Raw genomic sequence first — 21,140 nt, 5'->3', positions numbered from 1 at the left:
GATATAAATGCTACAAATAGACAAAAATAATTACAAATATATTATGGGATAATGTTTAGATCAGAAGAAAAGTTTGTTTCTATTCAGATGAAGATAAAAAAAAATATTTTATTTTATAGAAATGCTAAAATGAGAATATATAAAAATATATACCATTATTATTATTATAAAAATAAAAAATATATAATAGGATAATGTTTAGATATACACACACACACACACATATATATATATATATATATATAGATAGATATAATACAATTATATATAATATAACATAATATAAAGTATATAATATATCAAATATATAAATGCTTAGATAATATACTATTATAGTAATAATGTTTAGTTCATCTAAATCTCTCCCTCTCAAAAATAAAATAAAAATAATAATAATGCTTATCACAAGGGAAAAAAAATTCACCCACATACATACACATTTATAATTATATAACATTTATAATAACATTAGCCCTTTTTATTCACACATTTCTTTTGAAGCGGTCAACAACGACCCTGAATTTGTCCAACTTAAAGCTTGAAATAGCTGCCATCAGAGCACCAATCAAAACCCCGAGAAGCCAATGACCTGATCGTGCAGCAGCACTATTGTCGACAGCACAAATGTTGCATCAGTTTTAACGGCACAGCCTCCAGATCCACTTTGACTGAAATGGTCTGCTTCTGTAATCAAGTGGTTTCAACAGTTTGAACACATTTGGTTAGTTCACGTCCTGCAGTCACACGCTACACCTTCCAGCTGCTCAGACACTACAACTGAACTCATGTAGTGAGACATTTGTGCTACAGAATAAGCAAATAAGAGATGTAACAGGAAGCAGGTAGTCTGATTAGCATGTGTTGTAAGGCAACATCCTCTCAGCAATGAGTGGGAGGAGATCTGTAGTGAATATAGTGAACAATTCAGTGCACCTCAAAAACAGACCCCAGGCTTTAGAAAATGTCAAACGGAGTGGTTTTATTTATATTTTTTAGCTTTGTACATTTTTATATGACATTTAATACACCTACAGTACATTTAAAACAACTAAAATGAACGAGGCACAACCAAATATGATTTCATCATTTTCCAATTATGGTTTTCGGCAGAAGTGAACTCAACAAATAAACGTTGTCTGACATCTTGCTGCAAAACTGGAAGGGAGATCAAAAATAAATAAAAGTTGGGAGGGTAAATAAGTCCCTTTAGGGCTAAATATTGGCACAAAGAATGAGATCCAAATTGGAAAAATGTATATTTTCAATCATAAACTCTATAAGCTACACAGTGCTAGACGTCCGCCTTCACAGTAGCACCAGTATACACAGGACAACCTAATCCCATGTACACGATAAAAACAATTTCAATTCAACTTGGCTTCAGACTCGACGTGTCCACTAGAATCGTTATGTGCATATATTGAATTAAGTGCAATTGTTGCTAACTTTGTGCACAACCAGAATAAAAACAAACATGTACCATAATATTACAGAAAATAAAAGACAAGGAAAAAACTAAAGCTTTTGTAACAAATGGCACATGTTATTCAGACTGATTACAGTCAGGACGAAAAAAAAAAAAGTACAAAATGCAGACATGGTCATGATTACGTGAGCAGGATTCACATGTTATTCAGCTCCAATAGAGTCTGTTCCAACATCTGGTTCATATCCAGGTTCTCTTCTTTAGCGTGAGAGAGTTTCTCTGTTAGAACATCAAGTGAAAGACACATTAATATCAGTGCAAAGCATGTAGGGAATAACATGCAGTGGATGCCTTGAGCATTGAACATACATGGTTCACATACTCAGTTCATGCTTTCATATAAATATCCATAACGGAGATATACTTTAGTGATATACATGTGTTAATACATAAATGTATGACGGACACCGTAAAAGAATGCTTACTCTTGCATAAAGCAAAAGGCATTAGATGACATCCCGATTAAAGTGCTAGACATCCATTATCCACATGCTGCCTTCAAGATCTGGGACGAGTTCGGAAATTGCAATTTATTGATTTTGGTTTGCAATAAAATAGATGCATGGACCTACGTTTCTCTTTCACTGAACAGGGTGTTTTTTCTCTTGTCTTTTCCAGACTTAATTCAGAACAGGAGGAGAAATTAGAATTTAAATAATGTATAATAAGCAGTGTAATAAATTAAACCCTATTAAATATAAAGAATGAACAAAGTCAGGACGTTTTTTTTGTTGACAGGAAAGATGATTTATAGAATGCATCCGAAAAATTATATACATATATGCGCTGTCAACCGATTAATCATAATTAATCACATCCCAGATAAGTTTTTGTTTACACACACACACACACACATACATATATATATATATATATACATATAAATAATGTAAACAATCTTATTTTGGATGTGATTAATCACAATCAGTTGACAGCACTAATATAAATAAAAAAATATATAAAACGTAAAGTACAAAGGATTTGTTTTTACAATGAAAAGCAAAGAAATAAAATTATTTTTAACAATTTAATATCAAACTAAATAGTTAGAATTTTAAATAATGAAATAAAAATTCAATAGAGCACAAAATGCACCAACAATGTGTTATTTTGTGGTCCATCTCAACTAGTAATTATCTTTCCAGCATGACTTGAAGGCAGCAAAAGTGTAACCTTGTTACAAAAACACGTTCCTTGAACTCTCATTCACAACAGCATTCATTTTAGACACCATTTGGTGAAAAAAAACCGACACTAGTTTTAGTCCTCATCCAAGGCCATTCTCAGCTCGTTAGAGAGAAGGTGGTTTTTCTCGAGTTGCTGGTAGAGATGGTCTACAGGAGCGGCAGCAGGTTAAGAGAGAAAAGAGAAACACAGAGTGAAGAAGAAATGAGAACAGCTGCAGGTTAGTAGCATTTCACTCAGACTCAAACCAACCTGGAGGCGGCGAATCATGAGCTCAATCATAGCTCAACAATAAGAGCGGCCCAGTCTAACTGCTGATGGACAGCAGACCCAGCGGCCGCAAAATTGGGAAAATTCTTGACAGTCTTGAAAATGTTGAACAAATCATTCATTTAAGGAAGCATGCGACTGCATATGGACAATCATTTTCGTTTACATTACACCTATATTAAAGAACTTAAGCTATTAGAAAAAACTAGAGCTTGAAATTTTATATTAATATTAAGATGCTATTTTGTAAATTTCCTACTGTAATATAAAAAAATTAGATTAGTTGATTAGACTTACTTTTTTTTGTTTGTTTTGCACCCTCAGATTTTCAAATAGTTGTATCTCAGCCAAATATGGTTCTATCCTAACAAACCATACATCGTTGGAAAGCTTTTTTAAATTTTTTAATTTTTCATGTCAAAGAAAGCAGAAGATAAAACCCTTATTGTAGATCCCGAACTAGCATAGGACTGAGACTCACTGTACTTCTGATTTGAATTCTAATGCCTTCGTAGAATATGTAAACTGAAGATCAGGAGCGAGAGCTGACTTTGAGAAAACACAAAGAGTCAACAACACATGCATTTGAAGTTTAAAAGCACTTAAATTAAATAAACATGTTTAATATTAAATGTATATATATATATATTTATTTTACGGCTTTAAAAATGTTACATTATTATTGCAACACTGTTCTCTTACAGTAAAAAGTGGGGAATTCGTTTTAAAACGCCATAGCTACAATTTACTCAGAAACTTAATAATAATAGGATCTGGTGACTCTGGTGATTTTCTATTAGACATAAGATCCTCACAGATGTGGCTCAGATCAGCTCTTGTAATGCAAGTCTATCAGATCTCTCCTCAACACGCACTACAATCTGACATAGGATTCATTTTCAGTGGAGTTGAATTCGTCTTTCATATTATGTTAGTGGTTTGTTTAAAACCACAACCCTAACTATTAGTGATGCCAGCTATTTTCGAACATTTACTACTAGCACAGCTTATAAATGCGAGGTGATCATGCGGTTTAATGAAGAGACCTTAGATCAGAAACTACTTCCCTGAGAAAACCTGATTAAAAAGCCACAGACATTTGAATAGTAAGGGAGGATGAATTTGCCTAACATGTAAATACGGGGAAGCCAACATGCAGCGCTTTAGGAACGTTCCCCACATGAAAAGATCGCCTTTATTTGACACTTAACGAACAAGAGCTCATACAATAACCATAAAAGAAGAAACCCATGACTTCTACCAGTGCTTCTGACTTTATTAGAGCCACAGCAATAAAAGCACACAGAAATGAAAACAAAAAATGAGACGTTTACATAGTTTTACATAAAGCAGAAAGAATTAAAGGTTCTGTACAAGAAGAGATGGAGAACAAAACACAATGTAGTGGGATGAGAGGAAAAGAAAGGCTGGAAAGAGCAGAGTGAAGTCGTTCAGCCGGCGGGACGCGTCTTTGATGAACAATTTATCTGCGCAGGAGGGAAAAGTAAGAGAAAAGGTGATGGAAGGGACAGAGAAAGTCATCAAACACAAGAAGAGGGAAGAAACCACCACATACAGGAGCCACGATGCTGCTCATTCATTATAAAGAGTCTCCATTCATCTCAGAGATCAACGCTAATGTTGAATGGCCATAGAGGGAAGCCAAACAACCACACGGCTGACTTACCAAGCAGCTCACGCTCCTAAACAACTACTACAGATCAGACAACATCATACGTGATCAGATAGCATCTCTACATCAATACCATGACTTAGGTGCCCTTGAGCAAGGCATCGAACCCCCAACTGCTCCCCGGGCGCCGCAGCATAAATGGCTGCCCACTGCTCCGGGTGTGTGCTCACAGTGTGTGTGTGTGTGTGTGTGTTCACTGCTCTGTGTGTGTGCATTTCGGATGGGTTAAATGCAGAGCACGAATTCTGAGTATGGGTCACCATACTTGGCAGAATGTCACTTCACTTTTTTTTACATGGCAGGCTTTGGCCCTGTCTTCTGAACAGAACAAGACCTTGTTAGTAGATGAGTTTCCACCAGAGAAGAAACACCACACACAGGAAGTCAGCGAGCATGAAACGCTTGCCACTGTAAAACCGTGGTGCATTTCTGACATGCTTTGGGGTTAAGACTTCATACAGAGCTGCCAGAAGGGCTGGTGATACACTCCATCTTTCTATATTATTGTGTTTTAAAATGAACCAATATTTGAAATATTGTGAACATTTCAAAAGATAGTTAGCTGACTAAATCCCTGTTTGTTCATTTACACTTTACCTTTTAAGTTTGGGGTTGGTAAGATTTTAGTGTTTTTTTTTTGTTAATTCCCATGTTCAACGAGGCTGCATTTATTTGAGCAAAAATAGAGAAAAAAAAATGCGCTCGATCTTTTTTCGGCCGCGATAATTTCTTTTTTACATTTTTATTTAAAAACTGTAACATGTCACGATTTGGGGTTAGTCTGGAGCGCAGCCTGAGGACAGACCGCGGTAGGAAACACCCTCTCTGCGCCGATGGCACAGATGTCCCGGGAATAAAGAGATAACATCTCGCTAGAGTGACCAGCTTTGGGATATAAACATAATATAACATACAAAATTAATTAATTTTAAGCCACACAAAGTCAACATGTTGGTATTTCTTGCTCCGAATCTGCCATAAAATAAGTTTAGTGATCTTTAAAAAGGTGTACCTGCGTTATTATGCCATTATCATTATATTAGTTGAAACTGGTCTTAGAACGACAATATTATCGTTTATCGCGATAATTTTTTTGGACAATTTATCGTCCAGCAAAATTTGTTATTGTGACAGCCCTATTATCACGGTTTAAAATAACTTTCCCTATTTGCATATATTTAAAAAAAGAAATGTATTTCTGTGATGTAAAGCTGAATTTTCCGCATCATTCCTCCAGTCTTCAGCGTCACATGATCCTTCAGAAATCATTCTTATACGCTGATTTGGGGAGTAAGAAACATGTTGTAGAGTTTTTGCTTAATTTCTCTTATTAAAAAAAAAAAAAAACATTGTTCTTTACACAGAACAGTAAAATTTAGTCATTTATAAAGTTTTTTACTGTCAATTCTACACAATTTAATGCATCCTTGCTGAAGAAAAATATTAGTAATGTTTAATAATTTAAGATATGTTCATTTGATTTACTTGTATAATATTGACATTTTAAAACTCTTGAATGGATGGATTTGTGCATATACGCATATAATGTGCATACATATACATATATATACACACACACGCTTATATATGAGGGTGTTTGACATGCATGTTAATGTTTATATAAACTAAAATTCTTTAGAAGAAAAAATGTCTTTTCACATTTTCAGTATTTTAAAAACTTTCTCAAACATTGCAATCATTTAATGTTTAAATATTTAATTTTGACAAAGATTTTAATTTTACATTTATATAACAAAATATAAATGAACAAGCTTTTAAAGCTACATGACCCAGCCCTAGTTCTGACCAGCAAAAACTGAACCAAACATTTGAGAGTTAGGAGTTTTGTTTTCTCACAATATTATTTCAAATTAAGAAACACAATAGTTACACTGACTCTACAAGCCATGGCCTTAACATCAAAACCCATGGACAAATTAGCAATAAGCAAATACCTCAAATAACAGTACAAGAACCATAAGCCTCGTAGAGTTACAGAGATAGTTTTTAACCTGAAGAATGAGTCATATAGTGTGTGAACTGAAGATACAAGACCTTGGTTAGAGCGGGTGAGAGGGGGATTATGGGTAATTGGGTTAAAGCACAGGCACAGGCAGAGACAGCAAATTAATTACATTGAAGTCATGTCGTTGAGAGCGTGGTCCAGCTCCTCGCTGATGGCTTTGTACTTGAGTTTCTGGGAATATAACTCATCTATCGGGATTCAGGACGGTGTGAATGGTGGAGGGGAGACAGAGGAGGGTGGAGAGGAAGAGGTGGAGGGAAGGGATAAAAACAGGTGCAGGAGTGAAGCATCCAATCCAGCGGCAAGATGAGCCCCGGTGAACCGAGTGACAGACAGCGAGAGAGTGACGTGAAGACAGAGAGAGAGAGTGGAGGGAAAACAGAAAATAAAGTTAAGGAGGAGTGGAAAGGAACTGAAACACAAGGCAAAGACCATGAGAAATTCATCAGAGTCACTGTGAAACACCAAACAGGGATGCTCACAGGTCACTTAACAAGATGTTAAATGAATTCTGTCATTATTTATTCACTCATGTTGTTTAAAACCTGTAGGACTTGAATTCTTCATTGGAAAAGAATGTAAGCTAAACGTCCAGAATGCTCTTTCCCCCCGTTGAAGCTTTTAAATCTCATTTAACTCATTATGGCTTTTCTAGACGTCATTCCAGGTGTCACTGGTTTCTAGTCATTAGTCAAACTTTCATGTTTTGAATATTTTGTATAATTTTTTCTTACATAGTGCAAAAGTCATTAGCTAGGTTTCCATCCACCATTTTTTAATCCGCATTTCTGATGGAAACGCCTAGATGTGCATATATATTTAAAAAAAAAAAAACCTTACATGCTCAACTAAGTAATCTGGTTAGAAAACAGAAGGACAGGTTTGAATGACAACGCTATCATTTCGGATGCTGTGCAAAGTTTCGTCAAAGTGCTTTATTATAATTAACTGCGCAATTATAAGCACTGCGTTCCCAAACAGCAGGCTCCAGTTTCATCTGTGCGCTCTGAAGCTCGTAATTTATTGTAATAAATTATCCTTAACAGTACCTTCTCCTAATGCAGCAAATAAAATTTGTGACATTTGGCGCAAGTTAATCAGGAAGGCACGATTTTGTACCCTTTAACTAACTGGATGGAACGAGGCTATATTCGCAAATGTTTAATGCAACATTGCAATTTTAAACAGAAGATTAATTCGTAACTTTGGATGCAAACATAGCTACTTTGATCAATTTAATGCATCCTCTGAAAAAAAAAATTGGTTGTGTAATAATTCCTTAATGGTGCTTTTATTGTAATTTTGGGGTTCGTTTTCAGTTCCTATTATGGGAAAGGAGCACTCAGGGAATTCCTATGTGAACAATCTTTGTTCATGTTCCACAGAAATAAATTAAATAAAACAGGTTCGACATGAACGCAAATAAATAACAGTTTCATTTTTGGATAAACTATCCCTGTTAAGGTTCTTACTGATGCCTCTCTGACCGGGATGTAAAATTATCACAGATACATTAAAGTGCAAACACGGCGGTACAGTTATGAAAATGAGCTTGGGCTTGTGTAAATCCAAATACGAGCAGAACAGGAGAAGACGATTTAGCAGCAGCTCATAAAAGCCTAATCAAGTTTAAATGCTGCGTGTAATCGGACCTCAGTAACACGAGTGTCATCTTACAAAACAATGTGAAGTCTGTCATCTGCACAAAGACTGGTCTCTCCAAAAGAGGTGAGGCTTAATTGTGCAACTGAACAGATAAGGAAGCTGAAAGCAGGCCAGTAGGGCAGAAGATTTAAGGAACAGAATGACGGTAGAAAAAAAAAAAAAAAAGGCTGAAAGCTTAATGACCTGAAGCGAAAGCAGTAGTCGCTCTGAATGCTTCACGATCACATGTATGAATGGAAATTTGACAGGGGCTGAAAAAATGACTAATGAATGAATGAAAGTTGTACCTTCAAGGTCATCAATGGACTTCTCAAGTTTGGCGACGGACCTCTCAGAGAACTCGGCACGGGTCTCGGCCTGCAGCAGAAAATATAAAAATCACTGAGACTGCTGGGACAGTTAATCGTAGCCAATAAAGTATTTAAATGCCCAGAACTAGTGCAAAAAAAAAAAAAAATTCTAAGTTTTATTGTTTGTGATCCATCCACAGTAACAGTGATCTAAAACTATTCATATAGTGATACAAGACATATATACAAGATATATTTGCCTCCCCTGGACAGAAGGATGACTAAATATCATGAATGATGTTCATACCTCCTTTAGTTTGTCAGTGAGGACCTTGATCTCCTCCTCGTATTTGTCTTCTTTCTGGGAGTACTGCAGACATCATAAGAGGAACAGACGTCAAAACACAAACCAGCACTTGAGCATTTAACACTGCGTTAGCACTCTTACGCTTCATTACTGCACAGAAACCAGAACGGGTTTGCTCCAATTCTCTTATCTAGGACTGACCACTGTCATTTTGTAAATGATAACATCATCATGGACCGCGTAGTCAGTTTTCAATAATATCTACTTCGGATGTCATAGAAGTGGCTTAAGTATCATCAAGAAGTTTAAGAGTAGTTGTCACTGTAGAAATATACAGTATAGATATTTTTATACAAACATAAAATGTTGTTAAACCATAACACATACATATAATATAATAAGTACATATACACACAAATGTACACACAGAAAGTTTGGGAAACCCTTGCAGAATATAAGAAAATGCTAATAATTTTAACAAAATAAGAGACATCATATTGCCATGAGTAAGATATTTTACTTAAAAGATCTTTACATTTAGTCCACGAGATAAAAACAGTGTGGATGATCTACGACCGTTTTTGTTTTGAAATAATAAATAAATAAATAAATAACTAAATAAATACCATGTATTTTGTACGATTTCTCTTAATTTGTTAACATTATTCACTTTTCACAGATATACCGAGTAATATTATATATATATATATATATATATATATATATATATATATATATATATATATATATATATATATATATATATATATATTATATATATATTTATATATATATGAAATAATTTTATTAGTATTTTAATGTATAAATATTAATATGCATTACAATGATTTCTTAAATATACAGTATATGCACATGCGTGTATTTATATATAAATATCTACAGAGAACACACATTATGTAAACAAACTTTCATTTTTGGATGCAATTAATCTCGATTAACCGATTTGACAGTACTAGCATTAACTCAACATTACAGGTTTTTAAAGTATGGTAACTTTTTAATGTCATGTAAGCTAACGTTGATCAAAATCAATCTGCTAATCTACTGCAGATACAGATGTAACTACGGATGCAGGAACAAAGTTAACTTGCTCCTTAGTGTTCACAGACTGACTTCACTTTAATAAGATTATAATGGTCATCCAGAAAGCTTACCAAGAATGACCAAGTAAAAAAAAAAAAAAAAAAAAAAAGCTACACGGATTCTGAAATGACCAACACAGCACAAACCAGAAAATTTGTCAGAAAGCAAGTATGCACAATTGACATACACAGACAAAGATGGTTTGTTAGACACAGAAACACTGGTTATCCCGGTTTGAGGAGGAGGGGTGGACGGTGCGCCTGGGAGAGCAGCAGCAGCACACCTACCTTCTCAGCCTGGGCTTCCAGGGACTTCAGGTTGTTGGTCACAGTTTTCAACTCTTCCTCAAGTTCAGCGCATTTGCTGGTGTTTTACACACAGAACACAGGACAAGGAACAAGAGGAGGAAAGGTACATTGAAAGGAGGAGAACCAGAAGCAGGTTGGAACAGAGAGACATCAGGGAACCGGAAAAGAGGAAAGAGGAACAAAAGAAACAAAAAAAAACAAATCAATCAAAACAGGGATGGAGGACAAGGGGAGCCCGAAGTACCCTTAACACAGCAGGAATGAGCCATGATGATGAAGAATCAAAGTCCACATAACTGCTGCATGCAAGTTGTTAGGAGTTACACCATATGAGAAGAAATCAATTGCAGTATTCCTGCCAAGTTAGAAGGACATTAAACAAAAAAAACAAAAAGATGGACCAAATAAAGCTGCACGGGTAGCAAGTAAGGGAAACCGTGGTTTTGCCTCTCACAGAGTACACAGGGTTAGCTGTATGTGACGTAATGACTGGCGCGCAGTACCTGTTCATCTGATGCCTTTAATGACTTATAGGTTTGGTCCAACACTCGAAGCTCATCCTCTAATCTTCGAAGGCGTCTGTTAGTGTGTGCAGAGGGAAGGCCATTCCAAAAACGGGCCACATGCAAGTTAACAGTGCATGCAAAAATAATAAAAAAAAAAAACATAAGACAACCAAAACAGGAATGTGAAGCAGGTATTAGCCAATAGCAATATGGAAGTACAATTCTTAGGGGATGTACACACGGGACGCATTGCTGTGTTACATCTAAGCTAATGTTGGTATGTGCATCAAGCGCAAACTTAAGAGTCAGAATCGGAAGTAGAAGGTCATCCAAGTATTTTCTGTACTATTTGTTAGCAGACATACAACTTGTTGACCTACTGTTTTTTCACGCATACTAGAAAGCACGGAAGTGGGTATATTTGTATACAGGCATAGATCACAACACCTAAGGATGCCATTCAGAAACAATTCATTTTAAGTTAAAAATGGTGTTACCGTATAATACATCAGTTTTAAATCAATGGACCAATCAGAAACGCTGGAGGCGGGACAAGCAGAGCACACAGAGTGCTGACGAAAGTATCATTAATGTCAGAAGAGGCTCTTATACTGGATACAAAGGACTGTATGACAGAAACCAATGTAAAAAAAAAAAAGCAACAATCAGTTACAGAGAAGCTCTAGTTATTAATACATTTCGCATTCATTGGCCTCAGAAAGTAAAAGGCAAGTTAGCGTCTGTGTGTATGCCTCTTGACACAGAATTTGTAAGGGTGTGTGTGTGTGTGTGTGTGTGTGTGAAGAGAGTCAGGCACAAGCATGAATATGAATGTGTGTATGTGCAGGTTTGTGCAGACATGCAGAAGCTGAAGGAAAGTCTCGTACCTCTCATTCAGCTCAGCACGCTCCTCAGTGCGCTCCAGCTCAGCCTCAACGATCACCAGCTTACGGGCCACCTGCACACACACACACACACAAGATCATGGGACAGTTACATACTTGTACTTATAGCCAATTTAAAAGGGGGGAAATACTTTCTACACATAAGCAAGACAAAATGTAAACAAAAGGAAACAAGACAAACAGAAGAAACAAAAGATGCAAACAAAAACAAAGCATAAAAAAATCCAAAACTAAAGATCAAACAAAAACCACGAAAAAGAACAAAACAAAAAAACACCAAGACAAAAAAAAAAATTACAGATTACAAAATACAGCAAATCTTTTTTTTTTTATGCTTATGCTGAACTCCAAGAATCTGCTTGCTCACGCCTTAAGTGTGAAAGGTCATGTGACTAGGTAGGAAGTAATGTGCATGTGTGGTTTGGTGGCTGAGGAAACCTGCCTCCTCATATTTGCGGTCGGCCTCCTCAGCAATGTGTTTGGCCTCCTTGAGCTGGATCTCCTGGATCTCCATCTTCTCCTCATCCTTCAGAGCCCTGTTCTCAATCACCTTCATGCCTCTGGGAGGAGAAAGCAAGAAATGGATTGAAAGAGAGAACAAAATCTCTCTATAGCATTACTATGACTCCGTTTGGATCAATAGCTTGCTAAAAAAAAAAAAAACATTTAAAGCAGCCAACTTATCTGCAACTAAGCTCTGGGATCAAAGACAAAGTTTAAGCTTCTAAACCCATGTTTTCTTGCATTATCACAACAGTCACTGTCAGAACAGATGAATGGGAGGGAAAAAGCACTTAAGAGCTAGGCCAGGTCTCGGTAAAGAGTGGTTCTATGCAGGCGTGCTGGGCTGGAGACAGAGGGACTGAAAAAAGTGTTAGTGAAAACCAAAAAAATTAACACATTTTTGAATTGTTTTATACTACAAGTATTTTTAATGTATTAAAATAATGCTTCGATTTATTTTATAGCATTATTAAGTTAAAATTAACTTATTTTATTGTTAAAATAAAAGTAAAAAACAAAACTCCAAAATTTAAAAGCAATAATAATAATAATACTTGTCTAAACAACTACGATTACGAACTACTCATGTAGGGTCGTGGTGCTGGTGATAAGCAGATTACATGGACTTCCCTCGGCGCACACAAACAGTCTTTATGCAGGGCACCAGATGTGCGGTGCAGGCTAGGAAGTAGCAGCATGTTGTCATTTCAATAGCAACACATCGGCGGAGCTGCACACAGTAACCACAGTTACTGCGAGAAGAGGAGGAACATGCTCGACATTCCAGAGAGTTAAATAAGAACTGAAAGGCCCTTCATTTTATTATTATTTTTTTTTTTTTATTTGTTTGTAACTTGGCTGCACAAGATAAGATTAATTGAACTGTCGGTGCCAATAGCCTCGTGGGCAGCACAGTTGCGCTTCAGCGTCCCGCGTTCGAGTCCAGGCTCACAGAGCTTTCTCAAAACCACGCCCCACTCCCTCTCTTCACTTCCTGTCTACAATACTGTCCCATCCTAATAAAAGGCAAAAAACGCCAAAAACATGTTTAATAAAAAAAACAAAAAAAAACATTACACTTAAAATTAAAACTATTTTAGTCACACACATAAATCAGTAATGTTTATTTGTGATTTTGATTCATCCCAGTGATTTGAATCATTTATATCGTTCAAAAAATATTTATCTAATGATTTATTCAATGAATGAGTCACTGAATCATTCAATCAATCAATTAATTTGAGAGCGAGATATTACGTTCATCTAGTTCAGTTCGTTTACAAACAAGATATTCACGTTTATTTAGTTCGCTAAATAAGTGCGATGCAGTGTCTAATCGATTCATTTCGGTTTGCTCATAAGCGAAATATTGGATTGCGTTCATTTGGTTTCTTACGGTTCATTCAATTACTTTACAAGCATTATACTGCATTTAATGAGTTTGCAAAAGACAGATACCATTTGGATCATTCACAAACAAGATTTTCAAGATTTGGTTTGTTCATAAATACAGCATTAATTCAATTTTGTTCTTAAGCGAGACCCTGTCTTTATTCGGTTTCGCTCACAAACAATTTGCAAGTAAATTTGATTTGGATCATTCACAAACAAGACAGCTCGTTCAGTTTAGTCAGTTCGTTCACAAAAGAAGATTCTGCATTATTTTCATTTTACTGTAGTTTGCTCACAAGCAAGATGTTATAAGTTATGATTATTTCTGTACATAGGAGTTCTGTTGAGAAACCATGTTCATTTGGTTTGTTCGCAAATGAGATTCTGCGTTCATTCAGTTTGGGCATAAGATGTTGGTTGAGTGCAGCCGATTCATTCAGTAAACAGCATATTTGTTCAGTAGGTCCAACCAATTAAATAGCCCTCAGCTCACACTTAAAATGTTATGCTATAGTCAGTCTTTGAAGGCAATGAAAATGCCGTCAAAACGAAAGTGAAAATGCCAAAAGCGAACATGAATGATTCACTCACAAAATTCTATTAGTAGTCCTACACAGCAATAACATTGCTGATATCCACACAGCTGTAAAGCAGCTTATCCGTAGACTTTCAACTGCATTTAATTTCACTACACAGTTGTTTAGACTATACTACACCATGTTTTGTAATTGTAAGTGAATGTCAGTGTACTGTACTAACCTCTCGCTCTCATCGGCAGCCTTCTCGGCCTCCTCCAGCTTCTGCAAGGCAGTGGCCAAACGCTCCTGTGCGCGATCCAACTCCTCCTCCACCAGCTGGATACGTCTGTTCAGGGAAGCTACATCAGCCTCAGCCTGGAAGAACACAGAGGAACTGGCATAAAAGCTCAAGACCAGATGATTACACAGACAGTGACACCTTCACCCCACAAATGCTGATGGCTCCCATTCCAAGAACTTGTCAGGCTTGTATTTGTAACCAGGTTTTGGCGACGGTGTAATTTGGTTATAAACGGCAGTACTAACTATCTTCCATTAAGATCTACTGAGACAGAGCGATTTCTTCTTCCGTGGTCGCACACATCACATAAATAAATATAGCATTGTTGTGAAAACTCAAATCGGTGATTCACAATAAAATGAAACGTTTACAAACATTATAAAATATTTTAGCTCTTCACTTTACAATAAATAATTTATATTCAATCAGAAAAGGAATGAGAGCATAATTCTTGAATTTTTATGAAATTTCTGCCACATTCATTTTGTTTAACTTTTGATAGTTCAGATTATCAAAAGAGTCACCACTTTTCATCCAATGTGTAATCTGGCCTATAAGACCTTTAACATATGCTTAATTAATTGGCATATATTCCTAAAATATTTTAAATATGTAATATTGTTACACCATCAAAATATAAGTGCATATTTATGTTTTTATAGCATGCATAACAAGTAACCTCTGCTTAAGTCCCAGTCCAGGAATAAGCAAATGCCTTACACTAAAGGGAACTACCTGGGGCAAAGTGCATGTTATATTGTCAGCTGAGATATGAAAAACTAGAATGCAACACAGATAACCTTGACAGCCAGCAGTGGGCTTCTACATTGCCTTAAAGGAAAGAGTTTTAAGACTAATTATTAATGGCATGCTTCTATAGCAAACTAGAGCCATCACTGTTTATTTCAGCATGACTAAGCAGAGTCCTGTTGTACGTGATGATGCTGACTGGCCATGTAAGGCAAAGAGCTAAAATGCTTCATGAGATCTCAACATACAGCAAGATACAGCAGCAACTCCTATTCATTAGGATAAAACCACTACAGCACAGCCTGCATACACAAGATCACTACTGAACTGCTGTAGGCTATTAGCCTAAGATGATTACACTCAGAGCCTCTGGTCCAGCGTAACTTGTCATCAGACAAGGATCTATTCACAGCAGCACAACTTAACTAACTGGATTATAACCAGACTCTCCAATTACGACTGTCAACAAGAGAACAGAATGAAAACACAGGGATGAGTCTTGCACAGAGATGTCGTCAGCAATCTCAAAGTTTGGGGTGAAAACAACATGGTGTCTAGTTTAAACGTCCCGTTTCAAAACGTCCGACTAATTTCCGCGAATCGATTCTTTCGAACGGTTCAATTCAAAGAACCGGCTCTAAAACGACTCGCTAATTGACATTCAGACGTAATTGTCATCACGTAGTCCCTAATATCCAGATTCCATTTCAAATACGCCTTTTCAAATATAATTTCATGCGTCTTCTTAATTCATCATGCAGACATGTGTTAGTTTACATCAAATTATAATGATTCAGTTCAAACTATAGCATGGATTTGCATTTTAAGTAATCACATATAGTCCAAAATGTAGGTTTAATCTCACGTTCGAACGAAACGATTCCCGCACATCAGTTCGCTTAATTAGGAGCCACGCAAACTACAAACACGTGAACGAATCAATCAGACCGATTAGGTGAACCGGTTTAACTGATTCACTTTCAAGATCCGACTCAAAAGAACGACTCGCTCGGATACGAATCGGATATCATTATTCAGCACCCTTAAACTCCATTTACATGCGTCAGGTTATAATCACACTGGCAAAATTTTAATTCGGGTCTACCGTTTGTTACAAATAAGAAAAGGTAAGTTGTTATAAAAACGGGTGTGATACCTATGTCGCCGTTTGACGGGCTGGTAAACAGAGCGCAGAGGGCGTCTGAGAAATCCGCTATGTTAATACCCTAGATCACGGTGTACACTATCATATCCGTTCAGTACGTGGCTGTTTAAATCACTCCGTCACATCGGTACGCATGGAATGCGGCGCATCTCACGTGCACTTGATACTTTGTATCATTCGGCGTTCTTACTGCTTCTCTGGATTTCCTCTCGAGCGCCAATTCCCTCTGCAGTTTCTCCGCTCTCTCTTCAGCACCGTCCGCTTGCTCTTGCAACTGTTTTATTTTCCGTTTGACTGCTTCCAGCGATGTAGTCGCCATTCTTATTCTAAACGGGCACTGATAGCGTCGTCTTTGAACGCGTTTCCTTCAGATGAACACAGCTCAGAGACGCTGCTGCCCCTGATCTGTGTGTGCGCGACGACGCGGAGCGACGATTCAGATCACACCGGAAGTAACCATGTTTTCATAGGCGAGCCTCAAACGACGTCATTACTGTGAACTAGGGCTTATCTACCAGTCTTCCCATGTGAGGCATTTTAGAGGTGAACTGCAATGCATGTTTAGTTTCATGAAAAACACATTTGATCAATTCATTTAAATAGTAGTTTATTTTTAAGTCATATGGAGGATGTCAGTCACCCGGGAGGAGCTCAGAGTAGAGCCGCTGCTCCTCCACATAGAGAGGGGTCAGTTGAGGTGGCTCGGGGATCTGTTCCGGATGCCTCCTGGACGCCTTCCCGGGAAGGTGTTCCGGGTGCGTCCCACTGGGAGGAGACCCCGGGGAAGACCTAGGACACGCTGGAGAGACTATGTCTCCACGCTGGCCTGGGAACGCCTCGGTGTCCCCCCAGAAGAGCTGGAGGAAGTGTCTAGGGAGAGGGAAGTCTGGGGTTCTCTGCTTAGACTGCTGCCCCCGCGACCCGGTGTTCTGTCGATTTGTGCTGCCTTGTCGAAAAATGCTACCTCCCATTAAAACCAATGGTAGCATAATTCGATAGCGAAAAGTGTTACCTATCAGATTTTGCTTCATGCATGATATTAATAAGGTGTGAGGCTTTATTAACATGTACACCTACCCCAACCCTAAACCTACCCTTACAGTATGATAAATACAGTGTTGGTAGCATAATCTGATAGGTAGCATTATTTGTCAGAACACCGGCCCCGGATAAGCGGAAGAAGATGGATGGATGGATGGATGGAGGATGTGCAATACATGTTTACATCCTGTTGCACACCTGGATGCGTTTATCAGTAGCCTGATGGGTAATTGACTCTAGAGTGGAGTGCTGGTGCTGAAACTGAGCTGCTAAATATGGAATAGGTTCAGTGGGAGGGGCGCGTTGTTCTGGGCCTCGAATCGAGTTGTTTAGACCTGTTGCGCCCTCTATAGGAATAATTACAGCATTGATCAAAGCTGACTGCCGTTGTATTTTATTTTTCATGGAAAATTATTTTGTTATACGTATAATATAACCATATTAATAAAATAATATTACATATTAGATTTATATAACTTATAATTTAATAACTAACAAATATTGTATTACTATATTTAGATTTAAATATATATATATATATATATATATATATATATATATATATATATATATATATATATATATTACATTATTTTGATTCTATTTATTATAATTTAATAATTACAAAAATATTATATTACTATTATATTTAAATAATTTAGAATTTATTAACTTAATAATATTATATTACTATTATATATTTCACACACACAAACACACACACACACACACACACATTATATTAATATATTACTATTAAATTAAACGAAATGAATAATAATAAATGATAATTTATATTATAATACCATTTTTATATTTAGAATTAATTAAACACATTTTATATTTAATATTTTATTACTATTACATTTATATAATTTAATCAGCGTTAACCAGTAATGTTTAAAAAAAAAAATTTAATTTGAAATTTAAATACAACCTATTTTTGCGTCCTCTGTGTAGTTCTGTTGATGTACACGAGGGGGGTCCAAGTGTGCACTTTTCAAGAACATGCTACAAAGATTTAACAAAACAAAACTGAGTGAGAATTAGTTTCTACTCACATATGTTCTTTTAATTGACTTATTTTGATTTTAAATATCTCTCAATTATTGAATAACCCATGAAGAATCAATGAAACGTAAAATGACTCAGAAGTTCAAATGAGGCTAGGCTAGAGGACTGTCTTGCGCTATCATGCAAAAGCAATGCAAATACTTGTGAAGACTTTGGATCATCTTCTCATGCCGTTCTCAGAATGCAGTTTGGTCTTAAAAGAATCACTGGCAATTTTAAAAGAAAGACTTTCAGTCGATCAATCTTTCTCAAGGGCAGAGCACAAGGAGTGGCTCTGAGTCTTGACCATATAAAGCACCAGGCTAAATATAACAGTCTGCCTGCTCTCTCTCTTCTGTCTTGGAATGCACGTCTTGTAATTTAAAATCGCGAATCATGTAGGCCTATTTATGTTTGCATACCTTTACTAATGGAGCACGTTTGGTCAGAGATATTCGGATTGTGTTTATAATATCATGCCATAGGTGACTTTTTGGCCATATAGTTCACGAGTGACATCACACATACAGCGCAAGCCCAAAATATACGGCGTGACGTCACTTTATTTTGACGTTTGGGAAAAAAAGGGCAACCTGGGTCCGAAAGCAAAATTCACAACTATCCTCAAACATGAAAACAGACTCTGTAAATAATGTAGGTGTGGTGTGGCATGCCAAAAGTGTCAGGAAAAGATGTGTGAAGAAGGCGGTGATGCTCCATATAGCTACTCACATCTGCGGCTTTCTTCTCAGCCAGCTCCAGTTTCTCCTGTGCATCTTTCAGAGCCTCAGAATATTTGTCGAGCTCATCTTCAGTGCCCTTCAGTTTCTTCTGCAGTGCTAGGAGGTCATCCTCAAGCTGCGCGTGTTTGAGTGATTGATTGACAGCAGTGAAGTGCAGGAAGCAGAGCGTGCGTGTGGCAGGCAAAGAGACCGGCAGAGAAAGAGAAGGGAAGAAAGAAAAGTTAGGGAGTTCAGGCAGGAACACTCAGGGAAATACCTTGGTGGCGACCTCCTCGGCGGACAGGAGCTTCTCCTCCACACTCTGGTACTCCTCAAACACTTTATCACGCTCGTCCTCCGTTACCCGCAACCTCTTTTCCAACTGAATTAGTTCGTCTTCTAACTACACATGCATAAATGACAGTTTTCATAACAATTTAGGTCAACTTTTACTAGAAATGTTACTAAACATCTATTTTAAATAGCCTACTAAACATGCTGTTTAACCCTTGCTTCTGTTTGTGGTCTCAGAGACCCAAAGGCTTATTTAATAACTCAAAAATATACTTAACATGCATTTTATTTGCATTTGTTTTATTTATTTATTTTACAGTGTGCTTTGTTGGGATCATACTTCTTAAAAGTTTGTGTAGCCTACTTCATGATACCACAAAGGGTTAAAGACTCAATAGTATCTACCAAACGAGTTTTTAATTGGTCAGAAGAATATTTAGAAGGGAAAAAGACAAGGTTTTAATTTTGAAATTAGGCTACTACAGTAACAGTGTTAAATAAATAAATAAATAAATAAATAAATAAACGGTTGACTTAATACTTCAGTTTAAGTAGCCTAATCCAAAAGTTAAACTAAAGCCTACTGTCATTAACTTATTCAACCATTTTGAATTTAATTAGCCTGCCAATGATGAAAATATAACTGAAACACTGAAAACTAATAAAATCAAGTAGAACTTACAAAAATAGGCTATTATTCGTCAGTAAGTAAAGACAGTAAGCTATCTGATAATGTATCAGTGGAACATTAAGGGTTAATGAATTAAAGGTTACATGTTTCTGCATTAAATGTGTGACAATAAAAGGGCATTGAAAAATGAAATCGGGCATTAATTGACATTGAAAAGTTTAATTATCGTACTCGTTACTTTTACCCTTCTCTCTGTCATTATAAATCCACTCAGACGGAGTAATAATCCATTTATCAAGTAGCGCTCGTGCGCGTTATGGATAACTTTTAAAAGTCCTCATAAAAACCGCAGACCTGTTTGCTCCTGTCCTCCGCTGCCTTTTTGTCTCCCTCAGCCTGCTCAGCTCTGTCCAAGGCGTTCTCCTTGTCGAGCTTGAGCATCTGCATCTTCTTCTTAATGGCATCCATGGCTGCTTATGGGTTGCTGGGCTGCAATAGAGAAATGTCCGGAGAGGAGCGAGGGTCAGAAGCGCGTGGGACTGAACGCAGAGCCGGAGTGCGAGCGCTCGCTCCTGTGCGCGCTCTCAAATACGCGCTTTCACGGGAGGGGTGACTGAATTCCTCCGGACATTCAATACTTTTTTGGAAACAGCCGCATTGGGCTGCTTCTCCATGCCCCTTGTCTTTTTTATGGATCTGGGAGGCGATTCGCTGTTGCTCGACATTTGACCGTTTATATGCCTTTATAAGGGGTGTGATGGGCAAGGCGAACTCCTCGAGACGTCTTCACACATACTGAGTGCGACGGGATGGAACAGAGCGCAGACGGGGGTCTCGAGACGCGTTCTCGACGTCTAAACGCTAAACATCTGATTTATTTTACTGTAGGGGTTCAAATAAAATGTTACAAAATATTAAAAGCAGCTCCTTCTTGAATAAAAAAAGTCATATATTTACCTTTGATTTAAATCAGGGAAAGGTGTATATTTTCTCTTGATGTGATATTATTATTATTTTTTGGAGA

The 21,140-nt window shown here is 37.0% G+C and overlaps 1 protein-coding gene across 23 annotated transcripts; it reads right to left on the bottom strand.

The window, feature by feature from the left end:
• Positions 1-959: 959 nt before the first annotated feature.
• LOC132125283 (tropomyosin alpha-1 chain-like) lies at positions 960-20,752 on the bottom strand. 23 transcript variants are annotated; one of them, XM_059536632.1, is made up of 10 exons: positions 20,471-20,719; positions 19,469-19,594; positions 19,202-19,327; positions 14,401-14,534; positions 12,188-12,305; positions 11,728-11,798; positions 10,314-10,389; positions 8,923-8,985; positions 8,613-8,682; positions 960-1,705 (listed from the first exon to the last, which is right to left on the bottom strand). In XM_059536632.1, the coding sequence occupies exons 1-10, from the start codon at positions 20,582-20,584 to the stop codon at positions 1,623-1,625; spliced, it is 981 nt and encodes a 326-aa protein (XP_059392615.1). In that variant the 5' UTR covers positions 20,585-20,719; the 3' UTR covers positions 960-1,622. The 23 variants fall into 23 exon arrangements, with proteins under 23 accessions (XP_059392615.1, XP_059392600.1, XP_059392596.1 ...); XM_059536612.1 differs by lacking the exons at positions 960-1,705; positions 19,202-19,327 and adding exons at positions 4,197-4,428; positions 6,770-6,848 and having other exon boundaries at positions 20,471-20,715; XM_059536614.1 differs by lacking the exons at positions 960-1,705; positions 10,314-10,389; positions 19,469-19,594 and adding exons at positions 4,197-4,428; positions 6,770-6,848; positions 10,838-10,913 and having other exon boundaries at positions 20,471-20,711.
• Between the last annotated feature and the right edge of the window lie 388 nt (positions 20,753-21,140).

The sequence above is a fragment of the Carassius carassius genome, chromosome 43 (genome assembly GCF_963082965.1).
Source record: "Carassius carassius chromosome 43, fCarCar2.1, whole genome shotgun sequence".
NCBI classification, from domain to species: domain Eukaryota; kingdom Metazoa; phylum Chordata; class Actinopteri; order Cypriniformes; family Cyprinidae; genus Carassius; species Carassius carassius.
This window is presented reverse-complemented; position numbering and strand designations above follow the sequence as displayed.